This window comes from Topomyia yanbarensis, chromosome 3 (assembly GCF_030247195.1).
Source record: "Topomyia yanbarensis strain Yona2022 chromosome 3, ASM3024719v1, whole genome shotgun sequence".
NCBI lineage: Eukaryota > Metazoa > Arthropoda > Insecta > Diptera > Culicidae > Topomyia > Topomyia yanbarensis.
The window spans coordinates 340,501,466-340,521,603 of NC_080672.1; the positions used below are offsets into that span (position 1 = coordinate 340,501,466).

General features: G+C 42.0%; 1 protein-coding gene and 1 long non-coding RNA gene across 2 annotated transcripts; both read right to left on the minus strand.

The window, feature by feature from the left end:
• Positions 1–11,048: 11,048 nt before the first annotated feature.
• Positions 11,049–18,648, minus strand: LOC131689646 (ubiquitin-protein ligase E3B). Its single transcript, XM_058974885.1, has 8 exons — positions 18,256–18,648; positions 17,928–18,194; positions 16,553–17,871; positions 16,299–16,470; positions 15,237–16,238; positions 15,041–15,170; positions 12,148–12,312; positions 11,049–12,065 (listed from the first exon to the last, which is right to left on the minus strand). Exons 2-8 carry the CDS (start codon positions 18,098–18,100, stop codon positions 11,781–11,783), a joined length of 3,246 nt encoding a protein of 1,081 aa, XP_058830868.1. The 5' UTR covers positions 18,101–18,194; positions 18,256–18,648; the 3' UTR covers positions 11,049–11,780.
• Positions 18,649–19,033: 385 nt separating this feature from the next.
• Positions 19,034–19,849, minus strand: LOC131689647 (uncharacterized). The gene is made up of 4 exons (XR_009305438.1): positions 19,711–19,849; positions 19,561–19,645; positions 19,414–19,484; positions 19,034–19,359 (listed from the first exon to the last, which is right to left on the minus strand). It is a non-coding gene; the product is annotated as an uncharacterized LOC131689647 (long non-coding RNA).
• Between the last annotated feature and the right edge of the window lie 289 nt (positions 19,850–20,138).

Here is a 20,138-nt window from a genome sequence, read left to right on the forward strand (position 1 = left end):
AATATAAACAACGCACACATTCTCGTGATTCATGATTGAGAAAGGCACAATTGCACCGCTAGGTGGATTAAAATAGGTTTTTTTTCTGTATCCGCTCCTGCGCTCAAGAAATGTATTGTGCCTTGCAGGATAATCGCTCGATATGCGATTATATGAAAGCTCAATTGAGATAGGCGCATGACAGCCGCCTATATAAATTTATATATAGCTTTTTCCTTGAAGCTTTCGAGAAGCACACAGCTAGCAGAAAAATAAAGCTCCACTAAAATCTGCTTGCGGAGCAACTGCGGCTATATTTGATGCGCCTTTCAGACGCCCGCAATGTGAGATTTTATTATAAGCGCGACAATACACCAAATTTGAAAAAATGCATTCAATGTCCATCAATTTTTTAATCAATTTTGCACTCCCTCGCAGACAACTCTGTTCAACAAACGCCTTACGCAGATCCACTTCGTTTGACGTTTTGTTGGATGTAGAGCTAGTTTCTAGGAGGGCTTTGGCGTCTTACACGCAACGCAAAGTATATTCTAAATTTCTATTTTGATGGCAAGAAAATGCATTTGAGTTTGTTGATTTTTTAAAATGCATCACAAGTGATCTGCCTCTAGAATTGGCACCAGCGGATTTGAGTGCGCCGTATTGAAAATATCTTCATATTTTGACTGCAATCAAAATAATTAATGAAAGTGTTAAATGAAATATGTCTGTTGTACTTTATTAAATGCACTTGCGTTCATGGTATACAGCAATGCGCACTAGACTTGTTGTCTGGTTTTAATAGAAATCTGTACTGGCTGTGCATTTCTAATGCCAAAAGATCTTGACTCCTACGGTAGCAGACAAATCGTTAAATCGCCGGTAAACTCTAAGCTTGCACATATGATCCTTCCACGCTTTTCTAAACTTTCTCCCTTCAACTCCTTGCTCTCCCTAGAGTACTATGGCTATTAATATTGAAAAATATACTTCATCTTCCAGTCCCTTGCTAATTAAATGCCGTAACAATCGTACCTTGTCGTTTACTGTAAAAGTAGTGTGGGTTTGATTGTGAGTGGAGCGGTGCAGTGGTAACGTGATCGATGCCGTGTTCGGTGCAAAACTACATGAATTCTACATTGATGGATTGAAACAAACTACGAAGGATGCTTATCGTTACGGGGTTTGTGATCCGGCGCGTCTGCAAAATTTCTAGCTACCTAGAGTAAGAATCGACGACCAGCAGAAAGTATTCTCTGTCGATGGGTCCGGCGTAATCGACATGCACACGCTTCACAGCCGTAATGATTTCGGTCACGGTACCGGAAGGACATGTGCAGGTGACTTGGCAACTGCAGCACAATGTGGACACGCTCGCACGTATTTAGTAGTCTTAGCGCCTAGTGACGTGCAAGCAGCCTGAGTGGATACGTCCAGCAACTGAGGGCAGTTGGATGCGGCCACCCCTAGAGGACTCTCGGGGTACTGCGAGCAAGCAGCGACCCATGGACGGCGGTCGGGATGCGACAAACCAGCTACCGAAACGGATGCGCTTGGGATCAGATTCTCAGTCCGACCTAGGTGTTTTGGATGACACACAGGGACAGTCAAGTTCGGTTCACGACACCTTGTACGATCGTGAGAGAATCGCTTTGATTAAAAACCGTAGTAGCTCACGATCTATGTTGACAGGCAGTGCTTTTGGCGAAACCTTCTTGGATGAACCGGTAAACTTTGCTGAAGACTGAATCTGTGTGAATGCAGTTTTGCACTGTTCTAAAACTGAAAGGTAAAATTCCAAAGAATATGAATATTACTGACCTGATGGCATTCAATCAAATGGCGGTTGATTAGCCGAGACAGGATGTGGGCGTGTTGAAACTTGTCTGCGGCCACATACTCGAGGATCTCGTACATGAGCAACGTGAGAGGCCAGTACAGTCGTGATTCGCACATCTCTGTTCAACTAACGAATTTGATTCGTTAGTGGGTCCGACTGACAGATGTCAAAAACTCTCCAAAGGAGACGTTAGTAGAGTAATTGCATCTAATCACATCTCTAATAATTGTCAGATTGTTTGTCAAAGTAAATTTGACATAACATTTTGACATTCAGATGCTTTTTAGTTGGACAATGGTCCAACTAGCGGAGGTCCAACTAAAAAGCGTCTAACCAGCGTATCACGACTGTATTATAAACGGTTTGCAATGTTCACTTAATTGAGCCGAATAGGCGCAGAAGCGGTGCATGATCCGGTTGCATATGGAACGAATATCATTCGATCGAACTTAGTTATTGTAAATATAATCGCAAGTCTTTCTCGATCGATCTGATTGTAGGTGCGTTTGGCGGGTTCTAGTGCTACACGACTTTTACTGCCTATAATCGGAAGTCAGTCCCATGCAGATAGGGAATCCCATCGATCATGGGACTGACTTGCGAATATGGGCAGTTTACTGATCTTTCTGGGAAGCGATAGCTGATGGTCGCTCCGAGACCAATCGGCGGAGACGAATATGTCCAGAAAAGGATTGTAATGTGTCTTAAGTAGATCAGAAGGGAGGATTTCCTTGAACCTATCAAATAAATTCAATAAATAAAATTATTGGTCGGGAGACAATAAATTTATTTATTGAATTCACTAAAATTTATTTATTGTTTCAATAAAAAAGTTTATTGTTTTGCTTTCAAATAATTTTTTTTATTGAAAATAAAAGAAAATTATTAAAATTAAAAATGTTTTTATTGAAAGCAAAAATACATTGTTTTTCTAATAAAAAAATATTGTGAAATTAATAATTTTGTTGGTTAAAGTGATATTTTTGGTTTAAATATGATAAATTTTTCTGCGTTTAAATGTACGGTCGCATTCGGGCGACCATTTGAACTTAGCACCCGCCTTTGGCAGTACATCTGGAGAATAATGCACTTTTCTACTGAGATGGTGAATCTGAACTCTTGTAGACGTTGGGAAAGAAGAAATACTTTCGGTTGCGGTATAGGGAAGACACTCTAGTCGTCGAGCTTTTTCAGTAAGCAGTGAATCTTTTTCAAGTGTACAGGAATCTGGAACGGAAGACGAAGTTTGAAGCACGCCAATGGAGCAATGTAATCTGGAGAAAGAGCAGATGTCAATCAAGTTGAGGAAGGTGTACTTTTATCACGAACCGCAGTTAACTTATGTCGACATGTAGGGTCAATGTCGGATGGTGGGCATACTCGTTACGATTGATCCCTAGAGCTAGTGTTTCGAGTGCTTGGATTTCGGCCATCAGGCAAGAAATAGTAGAGGCCCAGACAGATCTGATCTGTGCAGAAAATGTAGGGAGAAGAGAGACATTGCTAGAGACTCCATAAATCAACCGAAGCACATGCTCTGCACAAATGAGGGCGGAAAGGACCAAATGACGGGAAGCTTCTTATACCCAGAGTACAAAAAGGCGAAGACAGGCCAATAATGAGGGAGATCACCCAACTTAATCTCAATCATTTCGACATTGCACAGCAACTGTTGTGGTAGTCAACAACAGAAACGAAGTGCGAGGTTGAAAGTATTCAAGAGCCTTATCGTATTCCTTCCGATAACGGTAACTGAATAGTGCCGGGATGGCGGCAATCCAAGTGATGGGTGGTTTCCCTGTCCAAGAAGTAGTGATTAGCACTCACAACTGCTTCGTTATCAACGGCGTATTCGTATGGATCTGTTATGCTCTACCAGAGCAGTACAATCGGATGCTGGACGCACTAACCGATTCGTTCGTTGGACGAAAATTGGTTGTTATAGGTGGAAATTTTAACGCTTGCGTCGTAGTGTGGGGTAGCAGGCTGACCGAAAGTTCCGCTAGCGCATTACGTAACGACGGCCGGAAATCCATCATCGACCTTTTTGTGGAAGCAATTCGTGCTGATAGCCTTGCTTCAATTTCGAATGCCGATGAGCAGTTGGCAACAATAGCGAGGGTGTGTGACGCAATAATGCCGAGAAAATGGAACCAGCGGCGAAAGGTTCAGAATCCTCCGTGCCTAAAAGCCAGAAGACGCGTTCAGACAGCAAGATCCGAGGCAGTCAGAGAAGAGTGTAAGGTGACATTTCGGGTGGCTAGGGCTGCTATAAAACGCGAGATAATTCTTAGTAAGTCGACCTGCTACAGTGATCCTGGCGTTTTCGGACATATTCAGGGTAGTTCTACAGAAATGCCTGGAAGAAGGCTACTTCCCGGATAGATCCAGAAGCTGGTGATGCTGCCAAAACCAGAGAAGCCACCAGAAGATGCCTGCTGGATGCTCTTGGCCATCCATCACCGTAGCGCTGCACAGAATGTGGGTCCCGAACTATTTGTGCAAGGTTCTGAAAAGCTACTTTCAGAACCGAGTACTAGTCTACGAGACAAACATGGAACAGAGGGCGATTAGGGTCACGGTGGGAGTACCTCAGGTCTTCATGCGGGGCTCAACACTCTGAACTGGAATATAATGTACAACGGAGTCTAAAGATGTTGATGTTGACGGCAGAGAAAATAAGCGTCGTGGGAACCTGGGGTGGCATTACGCATCTCGAAACGAAAGGTTTATTGTATGCAAGCTTGTATGAAAAAGTCGATTCGAAATGGTTCCATAATGACGCCTCTGGATGGCTGATGTCAAGTTGCAGTTGGCTCACTACAAGACGAAGGTAGTGGTGGACAGCAACCGGAAAATATCCTGCGCGTCGTGATCAGCTTCGGCGGACACACAATTCCATCCAAGCGCGCGCTGTAGCACCTGGGTGTGATAGTCAACGATCGGTTAAATTTCAACAGCCATGTCGACTACGTATGCGAGAAGGTTGCCAGCACAACTAACATATTGGCAAGGATCATGCCGAACATCGGAGAAGCAGGATGGAATATGAGACGTTTCCTGGCGAGTGTCATCCTCAATACTGACGTGTGGCGCACCGGCGTGAACTCAAAGTGGAACCGGGCGAAGTTGACAAACACGTTTTACCTACAGACAATTTATACACAGACTAGTGAAGTCAAAAAGTGCAGCCAAATGAGTAAAGGGCGTACACGAAATTATTGCGACACATTCAACAGGGCATAACTTTTTTACCATTGGGTAAAAATCAACCAAATTTTGCACACTTTCTCATTGATGTGTATTGTTTACATGCTGTCAAGCTCGAAGTCGTGTTTTTCGATTCAACAAAAATGAAGGTGAACCAACGCGAGTCGAGAGAACAAATTCTTTCCAAACACTTGGAATTTCCTGACCTGTCGTACCGGCAGTGTATCAGAAATATGACTACCCCTCAGTGATTCAGGTAACTGGTACTGTCAAATTTGATACTTAGTCAGAAAATGCTTGAAACCAGCAGCACTGATGAACCTGACGTTGGTTTCCTTTGGTTACTGTTGTTATCCCTGGTTACGCAGGAGAAAATAACAACAGATTTTCTTTCTTATCAATATTCTATTTTGCTATCTTTTTAAATAAAATTATTTATTGAGAATTCTACGACCAAAGCTTCCGGCGGTTTTCAGTTTGATGGCCCTTGTGATCCGTTTTGTTTTGATAAGTCAAAATCAGCCACCCGTTGGAAAACACTTCGTTGGTCTATGTCCATTGTGTTTCATGTATATTAAACGTTAAATTAAATAAGGTAGTTTCTTTTTAAAAATAACTTGATTTTTCTTTCAGACTACACGCTGTTAAGAAAATTGATAAACAGCTCAGTTTTCTTTAACTGGTAGTTACGGTCTTTATAGACGGGCTGGTTGATTCCTACAATCCGTTCAACTACATTACCTTTGAACCTTGAAGTAATGAGCTTAAAGAAGTATACAGCATGGTTGACTCGTTATTCAACCAGCAGTTCCAATCCCAATTTGCTTCCGGAACCTCTGGAGTTAAAAGAATTAGAGAAAACATCAATATAAAGCAAAATGAGAAAAGGAATAGTGCATACAAAAACAGTTTTCTCAATGTTTGTTCCGGAAGACTTCTAGTTTCCCGGTGTACTGGAACAAACCTTCTTAACCCTCCGGCACTCGCGCGAATGGCTCCCCGAATGAGCAGCCGCTGGTGCTGAACGAAAACTTCGGTAGAGTTTTTGAAAGTGTTGCACTACAACGGCGCAAGTGCTGGAGGGTTAACAGGCGTTGTTGGCTAGACACGTGCTAATTTTCTTTTAGTCTATGTTAATCGTATGCAGCAAACTCGCATAAAACGAAGGTGAATTTCGTTCTGAGAATAAGAAAATGAATTTCAGTACAAATCTATATAGATATACGGATATACATACATATATTCTTCATGTAGATACACTTATTTATTTACTTTATTCGCGAAACTAATATGCAATGTAATATGTCTGTAACTTTTCCGCTGCACCTTGGCACATCATACAGACAGCAAATAGAGTCAGACAAATAATCGACCACAGATTCTGTACTCGAGGACAGTGTTTGACTTATCCAGAAGGATTGAGGAACGGGTCTTAGCGAAGGTGAAATGTTTCTAACATTATTTTATTCAATAAAGTTATGGTAATTCTTTTGATAAACTATACATATAAAAATATTTAAAATTATAAAAATATAATTTATCCTGTTTCTTGATAAAGTTCAGCCGGAAATGAGCCGGAATTCTGGCTGGTTCTAGTTAGCATTTCCGCTCCAGTGATACAATCGATTCTAACTAATCGGTTGTGTCAATGGAGTCGGAATACGAACTAGAACGAGCCAGCTGAACTTAACTGGGATCCTGAGGAAGTTCATGGAATTCATTGCTACGGCTTTAAACCAGAATCTCTTCAGTCCTGATTGAAATTTACAAGAAGAAACTTAGGTTGAGTTTTAACTTTTTTTCAATCCGAGATAACCGGGACAAATTGAATTCTTGGTGCCATTTTTATGCTGGTCTATGGCTATACGTGTCAGAATCCTCAGTGATGCCTCAGCTATGCGTTTGAGAGGTATTATGAAAAAGTACGGAAAAGGCGAAGCTATATAGAATTTTAGTCATCCAAGAGAGTACTTGTTGGACGGCTGTTGCGAAGCTGTATACTTTGCACGTTAACGGACGCTTATTCCAGGAAATTTATTTTATGTTTGTAGCGCAAAACACTCGCGTTGGGTTGTTCAGTTGCTCCATTTATCTACAATACAAGAACTGTCGCGACTTCATTAACTTGAATGAAACGAGCCAAAAACGTACTGTTTCATCAAGTGGCTGGTCGTATCGTTGGTAAGGCAGCGATGATCAACGCAATTCTATTGGCTATTCCAAATTCAATCTTTTGAAGGTCAGACCCAAGAGCTGTGATTCCATTAGTATCAGTTAGGATAACATTTTCACTAACCTAGTAAAAAATAAAAGAAATCGTAGTCGTTTTCAGAGCCCGACCTGAAACCACCCTTCATGTTGTGATTACTACATTTGATGGCCTTCATACACAGCTGCATTGACGTTGTTCGTTCAATTTTCTTTCGTCTGATGCTCCTTGTTGACGGTGATATTGACAAGGAGTATGAGCGAAGATTGATGAAAGGGGCTTCATCAATTACGCAGCTTGATTCGATGAACTTTTGATCATCTTGGCCATTTCAGCATCAATGAATTTGTATTTTTGGAATGGTTCTAGAAGGGATCAGCGATTAAATTGTTCAACATAATCAAATATTTTGGTTAGATTCTTATAACAACAACTGCGGTTTATCTATCCATTTACCTATTAATTATTATAATTAATTATTCAATTAATTTAGCTATTACTAAAGGTTCAATTCAGGTTTAATAAAGCTAATCACATCACGGTACTGGATACTTAAGAGAAAATAAACTATTCCTAATCAATATTCTATTTTTCCTGATTTCTTAATGATACGGAAAACTCCCTAAATAAAGCTGCTTCAGATTATCCTGTAATGTGGCGAAAAAAGGATGATATGTTGTCATTGAGATGTATTAGATGCTTACCTTTGTTCACAAGGCCAGTCAGTTCGTAGCATTGCATTGCTTCGTTCCATTTCACCACAGATAGTGTACGTCAGTGCAGATGATACAAACGTTGTCTGCACCAACTCGTGTCTTGATGCGAATCACTGTGAATGTCTAGATAGTGCTACTTTTCCACAAGGCAAAATCAATTGGTGATCGCAGATCATCGTCTTCGGCTTCCTGCATTGATTTAGTATCCCTGTAAGCACCAGCTTGGCGAAATAATATTTATCGCGTTTATCTAAACCAGTTACGAAAAAGTAAACCTGAAAATGCACCCAAATTAAACCAAAAATACAACATAGCCAAAATTCAGAACTTACCGTTTGCCTCATGTGTGAGTCCGTAATTATATTCGGGATATTCTCGCTGATTCAGGTCGGGTGGTAGCTCGTTCAGAGGATTTGTGTCCCCAAGAAATTATTTTTTTTTCCAATTTTACGGAGTTAATGTTGTAAACATAATATGGTTGCTATACAGCAACAGAAAATTAAACAAACAAAGAAGTGTTGCTGAAGAAATTATTTTTTGGTCGCATCGAGGGGCGACTCAATGAACTGGTAACTGGCGGTAAATGACCCGGACACTTTTTATTCAAAAGATTTCATGAAGTTTCAGGTCGTGTCGTTGATCTAACCGTCTCCAGAGTGTTGAAGCGGTTCCAGGAGCGGTTGACGTTGGACCACGGCAAAGGAGCTGGAAGAAAACCGGGACCGGAGAACAAAAAGACGGAGGGAAAGGTGAAGCGGATGATTAAAGCAAATCCCAACGTCTCAAGCCGTGATTTGGCTAAAAAGATCGGCATGTCGCAGAGCTACGTCCAGAATGCAAAGAAGGGAGCTGGACTACATACATACAAGGTACAGAATTTCCCAAACCGCGATGAGCGGCAACAATCGACGGCTAAAACTCGGACACGGAAGCTCTACGAGAAGATGCTGATAAAATATGGCTGTTATGTGATGGACGACAAAACGTATATAAAAGCCGATTTTAAGCAAATTCTGGGGTTGGAGTTTTTCGCCGGCAAGAGCAAGTTCTATATGGATGACACATTTAAGAAGAAGAAAATGTCGAAGTTCCTCCAAATATCTCATTTGGCAGGCCATCTGCTCTTGTGGACTGAGGAGTGAGCCTTTCGTGACAAAGGGCACAGTAAATGACGAGATCTACAAATCTGAGTGCCTCGAGAAGCGCCTTTTGCCGTTCTTGCAGCAGCACGACGAAGCTCCGTTATTTTGGCCAGATTTGGCATCATGCCACTATTCTAAGTGTCCTGGAGTGGTATGAGACCAATTCTGTCCATGTTGTTCCAAAGGACATGAATCCGCCAAACTGTCCGGAGCTGTGCCCCGTGGAGCAGTACTGGGCAATGATAAAGCGGGAACTTCGGAAGAGCAAGAAGACAGTCAAAGACGGGAAGGACATGTTAAGAAAATGGAGAAAAAACTGAGAAACTGGTACCGGATGACACTGTAAAGACTTTGATGGAGGGCATCAAGCGAAAATGCGTTCAATTTTACACTCAAGGCTCCATCGATTAACTTTTCTTTTGATTTTTGAAGTAAATATATGTATAAAACTACCCTAAAATTTTGGTTTGAATGTTTAAACATTATAAGAAAATTGGCATGACATTTTCGGTGTCGCAATAATTTCGTGTTCGCCCTTTATTAGGGATTGATGAGGGGAAGTATTGGAGGAAACCCATGCAAAGCTTATGGGATCTCCCGTGACGCCAGTTTACATTCATTGTTGCAAGTTTTTGTCTCCGAAAGTCTGGGTATAAAGTGTCTGTAGTTCCACCTAATGGCTGTTCGTGTCGCGAGCGAGAACAGAACGATATCGTCGGAGGTGGTATGTGTAAATGAGGGATGATTCCCATCTGGCTGAATACGCGGAATGCTACCAGCGGAGGAATACACGAAATGTAAGGAGATAGGTAAATGCGGACTCGTTGGCAGCAAGAGTGGGACAACGATGACAAAGGAAGGTAGATCCACCGACTCATCCCAAATGTGTTGGTGTGGGTGCGCGGATGCTTCCGGAAGTACCTACATCGGTTTGGACATGTTTCGTCATTCCTTGGAGTGCGCGAACGGCAAGAGATACCGGAACACGTGGTCTTCGAATACCCTAGGTTGGAAGAAGTTCGAAGGGGTATCCCTGGTGTGACAGTAGACAATATCGTCGAAGAGATGTGCCCCAACGAGCATATCTGGGATTCTGCCAACAGGGTGGACACGAATATACTCCCCAAGCTGCAGATAAAGTGGCGAAGGGACTAACAAAGTAGCACAGTCGGCTAGAAAGCCGCCGTGAAAACACAAATCGGGTTTAGCGAGAAATTCCGCCGCCGGAGAACTCTTCGTTGGTGTACATTAGATCCACGCCGGGGACCAGTTGAGTAGTACGCGACGTTGCACCGGTTTCGGGTCGTCGGGCGAAAGTGAACCGGACGTCAGGCTTCACTGAAATCGGTGGACTGACCGCGACTTCTTACTCGTAAGTACGCTAGATCCACTGCCGGAGATTGGAGCGAGTAGATGGCGTCCAATAGCTAACAGTGCGTCGTTGGGCCGCTAGTGAACCGGAAGCTACGCTCCATTCGGAATCGCTGGACAAACCTCAGAACCTACTGGCTGGCCCGTTGAGTATGCTAGGTTCACCGCTGGGGACTAGTTCGGAACGAAGCGGGGAGCTAAATGGCTTACGAAAACGATCATCTGTATCGGGAGAAACCTACCGCCGAATCCGACTAAAATAGGAGCTAATTGGCTCACAAAACAGAAATTGCTACCGAGAGAAATTCCGCTGTCAGGACAACTCTTAGTCGGAGTAGGGCAGTTCACCGCCCGAAAATATCCGACTAGATCTCGATCAAGGTGGGAGCTAAATGGCTCAAGGAAGCAGGCGTCGGTGTCAGGAGAAATTTTTGCATCGGGAAACTCTCAGTCGCAGTACGGGTGAGTTCACCGCCGACGATAATTCGAGTAGATCGCGATAAGGCTGGAAGGTGAATGACTCACGGAAACAGGAGCTAAATGGTTCATGGAATCAGCATCGGTATAGAGTTGAAAAATGGTTATTATGAATAAGCTTTATTCAAAGTTTCAACTTCGGAAGTTTTCCTTACAACAAATTTACCTGCCTATTAACGAACGCCATGCTATTTAACACTTACACTGAATTGATCGTCACATAAATCTAGACCTAACCAAATCAATCCAGCTAGCCTAAACTAGAATTTGCATTTTGGCGATGCTGTAAAGCGCTACACTTAACACCGAATAGTACGCGTATTGAATGTGTATGATCGCTGGGATCCCCGTCACGAATAGACATAGTCGAAAAGATAGGAAATAAAACGTGAACCGCATGTTTGTTCGTTTGTTATGTCAGTCTAACATAACCACAAGCAAGCTGGGTGGCATTTTAATCTTTCATGGGCTACGGAAGATATTTTGAGGCCTAAAATATAGGAAATAATCTCTTCTATATGTGTGTGTGACTTAAATTAACTCTTACTATCACAGTTAATACATCATATTTTCTCGTATATAGTTCTCTAAATATGTTTTCTGTTCTTCCACTGATGCTTCAGAGCCCGCAGTTAAATATGTATATGAAATTGTGATAGAGTTTATCTCACTGGATTGGTGCAGCTTTCACTGTTGGGGTACGCTATTCTTTCGCGTAGCTTTCCATTTGTTTCCAGTAGAAAATATGATAAATAACATCCGTTCCATCTTGGGATACCAACACAGGATACAAAAGTACGCATGATGCAATCTCCGTCTGTTCGACCGAACACAATTCAGGATAGCTCGAACCCGGTGTTGCTGGATATAGCGTAGCGTAGCTTGTCCCGAAGCATACTTTTCTTCTGATAGTTCGGTAACTTCAGCAGGTTGAAACAGGTGGACGAGGTTGGCAACCGATTCAGCGGGTCCTTTTTGCGAATAGTAAAAAATCCACGGATCACCGATCCTACCGTGTCGCCAATGTCTTCATCGTCGCCAACCTCAACGCAGCGAATCGAAAACGGAGGTTCCAGGTGGGCAAATCCCAGCAAGGGTGGTTTGGAGCAGCTTGTGACGAACTGGTGGAGGAAAATTATAAAAATTAAAAAATAACGCTGGCAAGCGCGGAAGAGTAATTTACGAAACGGCGGTATGGTTTACCTTGAGAAACAGTTTTTTCTCATCCTCGGTGAAATCTTTGGCAAGAATATCCCACAGCCATCCGACAACGCGGTGACCGTCGTGGAAGCCTCCATAGTACTGGGTATGTTTTCGCAGATCTTTTAAATCCAACGGGGCTGTGTCGCCGGAAATGAGTCGCTGTAACTGAAAAAGGGATAATAAATGTGCAGGGAACGGTCCTCAAGGCTAAGCCTATGCAAACTAGTGATAGGAACTTGATTTCAGTTTAACTATCGAGCTCTTCAATGGTTTTATGTAGCCTACAGTGCTTTTCATAATAATAAAACCACCCTTGATTTTTTTATTTTCGCGTGACTCTAGTGGAGCCACTCTAAATGAATGATGACAACCGATGAATAATAACACAAATACAAGCAAAAGACTCAAAAAAGATATATTTGTTGACACGCGACGTAGAGGCAAAAGTGAGTAGCTGTTGCTTTTCATAAATATACGACCACTTCAGGTACCATTTGGGTCCTACAACAACTGTGCAAATTCTTAGCTTGATCGTTGAAACTATATTTTTGCGCCCACTGTTTAAAGTTTACATGGGATTTTGTATGGAAAAACTAACTTTCACAAAATAATTCCTCCGGAAGTCGCTAATTGCTTCTTAAATATAAATCGTTATGTGGCTTTTATGGGAAATTTAACAAAGAAACAAAGTTTCGAAAATCACGAAACGATCTGACGCTTGAGAAAAAATTTATTAAGCAGAAACCGATTGATGCTCTGACGATTGATAAAATATTCATTTTTTCTAGCACCACTGCTGTTGGCTGTCCAATTATATGCAATTTTGTTTTGATCTTCTCTTAATGTGTTTAAATCATTTATCTATGCTGTTTGGCCACTTCGCAAGGGTTTTGGGGGATAAATTGAGGTTTCTTTTGTACATAAGAGAACGTTAAAAATTTTGTATATTATTCGACCGTCAGCAGCAGTGATGCTATGAAAAGTGAAATTTTCATCAATCATCAGGGCATCAATCGGTTTTTGCTTAATAACTTTTTCCACAAGCATCAGATCGTTTCGTGGTCTTCTAGACTTTGTTTCCTTGACAAATTTCCTATAAAAATCAGTCATCTATTTATTTTTAGGAGATAACGGGCGACTCTTGAAAGAATTATTTTCCAAAAGTAGATTTCCCCATACGAAATCCCATGTAAACTTAAAACCATGGGCGCAAAAATATAGTTTCACCGACCGAACTAAAAATTTGCAGAGTTGTTCTGGGAGCTAAATGGGACCCAAAAAGTAACTCGGAGCGAAATTTTATTTTTTTCATATAACCATGTCCCACTCTACTAGATATCCTTGTTCAGTTTTTCTTGAATTCAATGACAACGAATTATATTATTTATTTAACAGTATTTTAATACTATGGGTAAGCAAAAAAGTCTGAATCAACAGGAGCAAGGACAAACTCTGGCCTTCAGGAAGGCAGGATGGGCGATCCGGAAAATTGCACGAGAAATTGGACGTAGTCATTGTGCAGTGTTGAATTTTCTCGAAAATCCTGCAATGTATGGTAAGAAAGAGTCCAGGACGAAAAAAGAAACTGTCGGAAAGAGATACGCGTCAAATTGCGAGTAGAGCATCGAATTCGACGATGAGCTGCTCACAAATTCGGACTGAAATTCAATTGAATGCTTCAGTTTCGACCGTTTGGAGAGCATTGAAACGTTCGCCAAACATACTGCGAGCAAAAATGAATAGCGCTCCACGATTACTACCTCGACACAAGGAAGCTCGGCTAGAATTTGCGCGTAGGAAGATGTCCCAAGACTGGAAAAAGGTAAGACCAAGTTATTGAATTTTGTGTAAAACTCTCGCAGGTGATTTTTTCGGACGAGAAAAGGTTCAACTTGGACGGGCCGGATGGCTTCAATGGCTATTGGCGCGATTTGCGAAAGGAACCACGATTTTTTTCAAAGAGAAATTTCGGGGGTGGATCAGTGATGGTCTGGGGTGCGTTTTGTGCATCTGGAAAGCTGGAAATCCAATTTGCTTCACACAAAATGAAAAGCTCTGATTACATTAATGTACTTAGAGCCAGTCTGCTACCAGTGATTCGAAGAAGACGCAAGGCAAAGCTTATTTTTCAGCAGGATGACGCCAGTATACACAAAAGCGCTGAGACATTGGCGTGGTTGACGTCAGAAAAAATTGATGTTCTGGATTGGCCTGCTTGTTCACCGGACTTAAATCCCATTGAGAACCTCTGGGGCATAATGGTCCGACGAATTTACGCAAATAATCGTCAATTTTCAACACCCCAAGAACTAAAATCTGCTATTGTCCAGTCGTGGGAAGAAATTGAGTTGCCAACACTGCAGAGATTGATCCTTAGTATGCCAAATCGTACCTTTCAGACTATAAACCGTTCTGGTGGTGTAACAGACTATTAAATAATTCTTGTTGGTTGATTTAATCATATGATCCACGAAAAACTGCAAGTGGTCGTATCATTTTGAAAAACCTTTTTTTTTTTTTAAAAAATGCTGTATCCGATCTGTTCTGCAATGAAATAAATGATTTCTTGAGCTTATATTCTTAATGTCATTTAATTTCATCTACTATTAAAGAAATAATCATAGAATTATATATCTCCTTTGCATCTTGAATTTTATAGGTGGTTTTATCGTTATGAAAAGCACTGTATTAGCCAATTAGTATGGGCAAAACAATAAGACCGCACTATAAAAATACAAGATCTACCGGATTCGAAAGATACTGCATTTAAAGAATCTCAACCCTTATTCCATTTGTAATTAACTGATATGAGTCAACATGTCTCCGGGCGCACACATTATGAGCCTGACAGTTCGCCCTAACATGTCTCGGACAGAGCCTAACTAATATTTACCTCAGGTGTCGAAAACAAAGCCAACCAATCGGGATTAACTATGCACCTAAAACCGCGTATGAAAGCGGCAGTTTGATCTCGTATCTGCGTGTGCATTCGGAAGTATGCCATGTAGTGGATATAGTTGATCCTAAAAGAAATAACTTCATTAGTCACCCACACACTAGCAATGCACCCCAGCCTGCAGTCCACTCACTTATTATCGTTGTTCACTCCCCGTGCCTTTCCACCCGGGTACAGCTCATGCGTTACAATCCTTCCCATCATATCCTCATCAACGCTGAACGTCAGCTCCAAATCAGCCACATCACTTTTGTCGTGCTTGATAAAAGTCAAATTACGGTACAGTTCCTCATCGAGCGATGGCAGCTCATCCATGCAACTGTACAGGGCCTGCTGCGTCTGACCCAGAACCTGCGACAGGAAAAACGATGCGAACGGAACATCCACTACTATACCTTCGTACACTGCTTTTCCCAGCATTCGTCCGACGAACTCAAACAGCTGTAGATGATTTTCCTGCATGTGAGACGTCGGCGAGGGATACAACCGTTGTTCGGTGGTAGTTTTGAAAAGGTTTAACGAAGGATCGAACACACGTTTGATTGTTTCTTCCAGAAATTCCTTGAACACTCCGTCCTGATCGATACCGGCTTCATCCAGCCCCTGCTGGTTGACGAACCTAACCCGGATAACGCCTTTCAAGGCATGAGGAGGCAAAGCAGCCAGCTGCCGATACCCGTCCTCGACTATCCGATCCCGATGTACCGTAACCAGCGCCGAACTGGGGGACGCACATGCCGATTCCGTTAATCCCAGAACAGCCTTTTCATTTTGTACAAATTTTCTAAACAACTGCACCCGATCCTCGTGCGGGATTATGTGCGGCATCTTTTGCAGCAGAATCTGGGTGTGCTTTTTGCCCTTTTCCAGATCCGTTAGAAAGTGCGACGGTCGAATGTCTCGAATTAGCCAGTGATTTTGAGGAGCGAACGGTCGACGACAGTCGCGACGATACAGACAGAGGAGTAGCGTGTGTGTCGATACAAACAGCGGTGCACTGGTGACGGTTTTAATGTCGAATATCTGATCCTGAATCGTCCGGTACAGGAAGGTGTTGAGGAAGTGCGATAACGCGATGTAATCGTTTAGCGTAAACGGATTCTGCTGTTCGTACATTTCTAGATCGTCCAGAATTCTATAAGAAGAGTAGTTGGTCATGAATACTAAATTAGGATTAACAAATTCAACAACTCACGTGACGTAGTGGGTCATGCAATCGCAAAATAGCGACAACAGCAAAAGTGGAGGTTCGTAGTTCACTTGATTGACCTGCAGCAATTCGATGAAGCCTTTCATTCCGCACGTAGGACCTAGTGAACCCAATAATAGCCACAGATCATGCAGAACGGTGTCGTTGTAACATAGACCTAAAATGAAAAATGTTCAGCGGTTTTTAAAACCAACGAACATTATTCCCAAATTTTCTCCTAATTCAAATAACAAAAATACCTGACAAAATATCCAGCCTCAGCTGCGACAGGGCACTGAGAGCCGCCTGATACACCGCACAGGTGAGCGCAACACGCGAAACTTCCGTGCAACCAATCTTCCGATAGTTTTTACTGGTTTTCTTTTCACTCGGCCCTTTGGCTAAACCTCGCTCAAAGGTCAAAGCTCGTTTCAGCAAATTTCCCGTGCTATTCCCACTAGGGATCGTATACTCGATAGCCTCATATCCCACGGCCAGTTCTTTCAGGTTGTCCCCAAGTAGCAGCTTCACCAGCCGATGGTTCCACAGCAGATGGATTTGTTTTTTGATCAGTGGAAGATTTTCGTTCTGCAGCCGTTCCTTTCCGGGAGTGAACCACCCGAGCAGTTCGTGCCACTGGGAACAAGTTCCACCGGATTGTCCGACGCCTGTGAGGATGCCATTCAGCAGTTTGGTCGCCACAAATGTGAACGTAGGATAGGCAAGTTTGCAAGCATTTTCCTGCGGTTCCAGATAGTACAGATGGACGATGTTCGAGAGGAGTGAGAGGAGAAGGCTGTTCTGTAGTGTGTTCAGCACATACTTCATGGAAGCACCGGTGCTAAGGAGGTCCAAGGATCTTTCCAGGATATGGTGTGATTGCAAATTAGTAAGACACTCTTGGGTAAATTGCTCCAGTTGGAAAATTATGCCCGGCACAGAAAGAACCTGCACCAGAAACTGAGACATAAGATTTTCGCTAAAATTACTTGAAATCAGTGGTCTAACTGCCAGCGTCATGATGGCCGTTAGGGAGATGGGTTTTAGTGTTATTACAGTTCGACAGGTTCCCCTCACGAGAACGTTTCTTAAGTTTAGATAGAAGCCTTTCTGAACCAAATCTCCCATGATGTTACTGCACAGCTGGAGCATACCTGGTTTCAGTCCGGCTAGCGATTTGTTTCTCAACAGTACCCAGCTGTTGATCGAGGTAAACGCAACTAACGTGTGCAGATATAAGGCCAATGATATGCTATCGCTGTGACATTCAGGCCGGAGCTGTTCCACTGCCAAGCAGCAACGGTACAGTAGCTTTTTAATGTGCCGTATCCAAGCGAGACTGTACTCTTTGTTTAACGCTACACCGACGTAGCTAGTTTTGGGGGAATCCGACTCCAGACTAGCAATCAGATAGCGACAAAGACGCTCCAGGCGCTGCAAATTATCTGCTTTCGCTAGTGAGCTTGAATTCCATTGCAACAAGAAGTGCGATGCCGCACGGTAGATCTGCATGCATGGTTTGAGCTCGATGTCTTTGGCAGGGTTTGTACCTGGTGGTAATAGCTTATCAAATTCATTTCTAAAAATACAATCAATTAGTACTCTGCGTTCGAATGGTTAAAATTAACAACTTACAAAATCAACCGGCGAAATTTAGTTCTAGCCAACCAACCACGGATGTTCTTCTGCAACAGAACAATCGACTTGTCTTTCTTCTCCTCAATTGCTCGCTCGTTGGCCCTTTCCTCCCGAGCGGCTTTGGTTTGTTCCAGAAAGCTGTCTTTCTTGGTTTCCGTCCTTCCGAACATTATTCCTGATTTCCGTTCCAACCAGCAACGAAGCAAGCCTACCCTGTTATTTCTTCTAATTGAATCAAGTGCCCTTAATTCAATGCGTCCGCAGCTAAATTACGTCCGCAGTTATTAGCGGAATTAGCAAAGCAGCATTAAGATTTGTGCATTACCGCTGGTAGCGTGAAATTGTTTTTGTTTTGATTCCAACCGTGCATCCTCCCACATAAACAGAAGAGGGGATATTGTTCAATCAACAGCAGCACAAAAGGAACGAACAGAGAGGCAAGAATGCATCAGGGAAATGTTTCACACAGCGATTATGGGGAGGAAAATCACTTGCAACGCATCCAATTAAACACCAACTTTCACGCCAAATGTATCGATTTTTACAGCAAAAAACTAGTAGAAACTGTTCACTACAACAGGAGCTTACTATTGCACATAATTTCGCGACAATTCGATGCTTTTTTACATTGATAAATTCATTTTTTCCCACCGTCGATCAAATTTTCACTGCTTAATTTTTTTCACTCCTGTCGTTTGCAGCTGATTTGTTTTTCTTTTCTCGTTCTCGGATGGAGCTGTCAGGTAAGATATGGATTCTGCTATTCACGGCGGTTTGTGTTTGAACTGATCTAGATCAGCTTAACTCAGAACCGCAACAATGGGAACATGTAATAAATGAGCCTATATTATGGCGTTTGGAGGAACATCAATATCTTTCAATATTGTTGAACTAATGCCGTTTCTAACCAAACGGGATGAACTGAGCTGGTAGCTAACATTTTTTGAGATGCATTAAGGTTAAATGTATAAAGTGGAGCTCTATCAATGGATGTAATAAGAGAATAATTTTATTCTTCATATAATGGCTAGCGTTGATAATCCCAAGAATAGAACAGAAAAAAAAATAAATACAGTCAATTTTGATTTCTTCTATTTGCTTCTATTAAATTGATAGAAATTTTTTAAAGGATTTAACAGATTTTGTAAAAAAATACTTCAGTTTAGCTGATCGATATAAGCGTAGTCATATTTTTGCAGTCTTGAAGAACCCTCAGTCAGTCGTGTCATTATCTACATTTAGGCGACTGTCTTCATGGATGGTGCAAGCATAAACCGTTCACGCCTGCATCGCCCGCTTTACCAACCACACTTCTGAAATTGGTCCACCCCAAATTCAAATTAGGTCAACCTGTTGCGCACCAACAGAACGAAGAAAGAAATCCGTATTTGTGAATCCAATATTTATTATTAGGAGGATTACAAATTTCCTACAGTATAATATGAGTTAGTTTTATATGCAAGAATAATTCCGTTACACTTACGTTTACTGTTTATACTACACCGACGGTAATCCGGTACCTGACGGTAGATCTTCCTCTCCTTCCTGTGATGCCTGAAGTTGGGCAATTAATGTATATTTGCTACAATATCACTGTCCTATTTTTAGATAATAATGTCTTCCGACTTACCAACTAATATCCAATGCTAATTAATGATCCACTTTGTAATGTTTCGCAAACATGGATTCTGGATATCGGTGCTTGGAATAACTTGCTAATAGGAATTAGGTTTAGTTTTAGGTTTAAATTTATGCATTACGTATGTATATCAGTTCTTACCGTTATAGATGCTTTAGGTAACTTAGTTTAGTTTTAGTTTAGTATATATCTTTTAATTCAATATGAATTCACTAGGTTTAAGAAAACTCGGTAGAAAATAACTATTTTTACTCACGCGTGTGACACTCGGTATGACAGCAGCCTACCTGTCACTTGTTGCGTGAGTGTATTGGCTATCAAGCCGGATTGCGAAGGTGGTGCATTCCGCAGCTGATGTCTGTGGTAGTGAGCAGTGCTGGCAGTGATGATGCGTGCAGACTGATATTGAGTCTGCTAACACACACTAAAAAGAATAATGAAAATATTTTTATTTGTCGCACAAAAGGATAATCTTCCGTCTGCACCAAAAAGTTAAAAAAGAAATCGCCTTGTGTTACATAGTGCTCATTTGACACGAGCTGCGAAAGAAGAATGTTCGTCTGTGTGTA

Excerpts from the sequence above, each read along its gene's own strand:
- LOC131689646 (XM_058974885.1), bottom strand. The coding sequence starts at position 18,100 with ATGTTCGGAAGGACGGAAACCAAGAAAGACAGCTTTCTGGAACAAACC. Across the intron at positions 17,872-17,927 it reads AAATTTCGCCGGTTGATTTT|AAATGAATTTGATAAGCTAT; the intron begins GTAAGTTGTTAA and ends TTGTATTTTTAG. Across the intron at positions 16,239-16,298 it reads TGCATGACCCACTACGTCAC|AATTCTGGACGATCTAGAAA; the intron begins GTGAGTTGTTGA and ends CTCTTCTTATAG.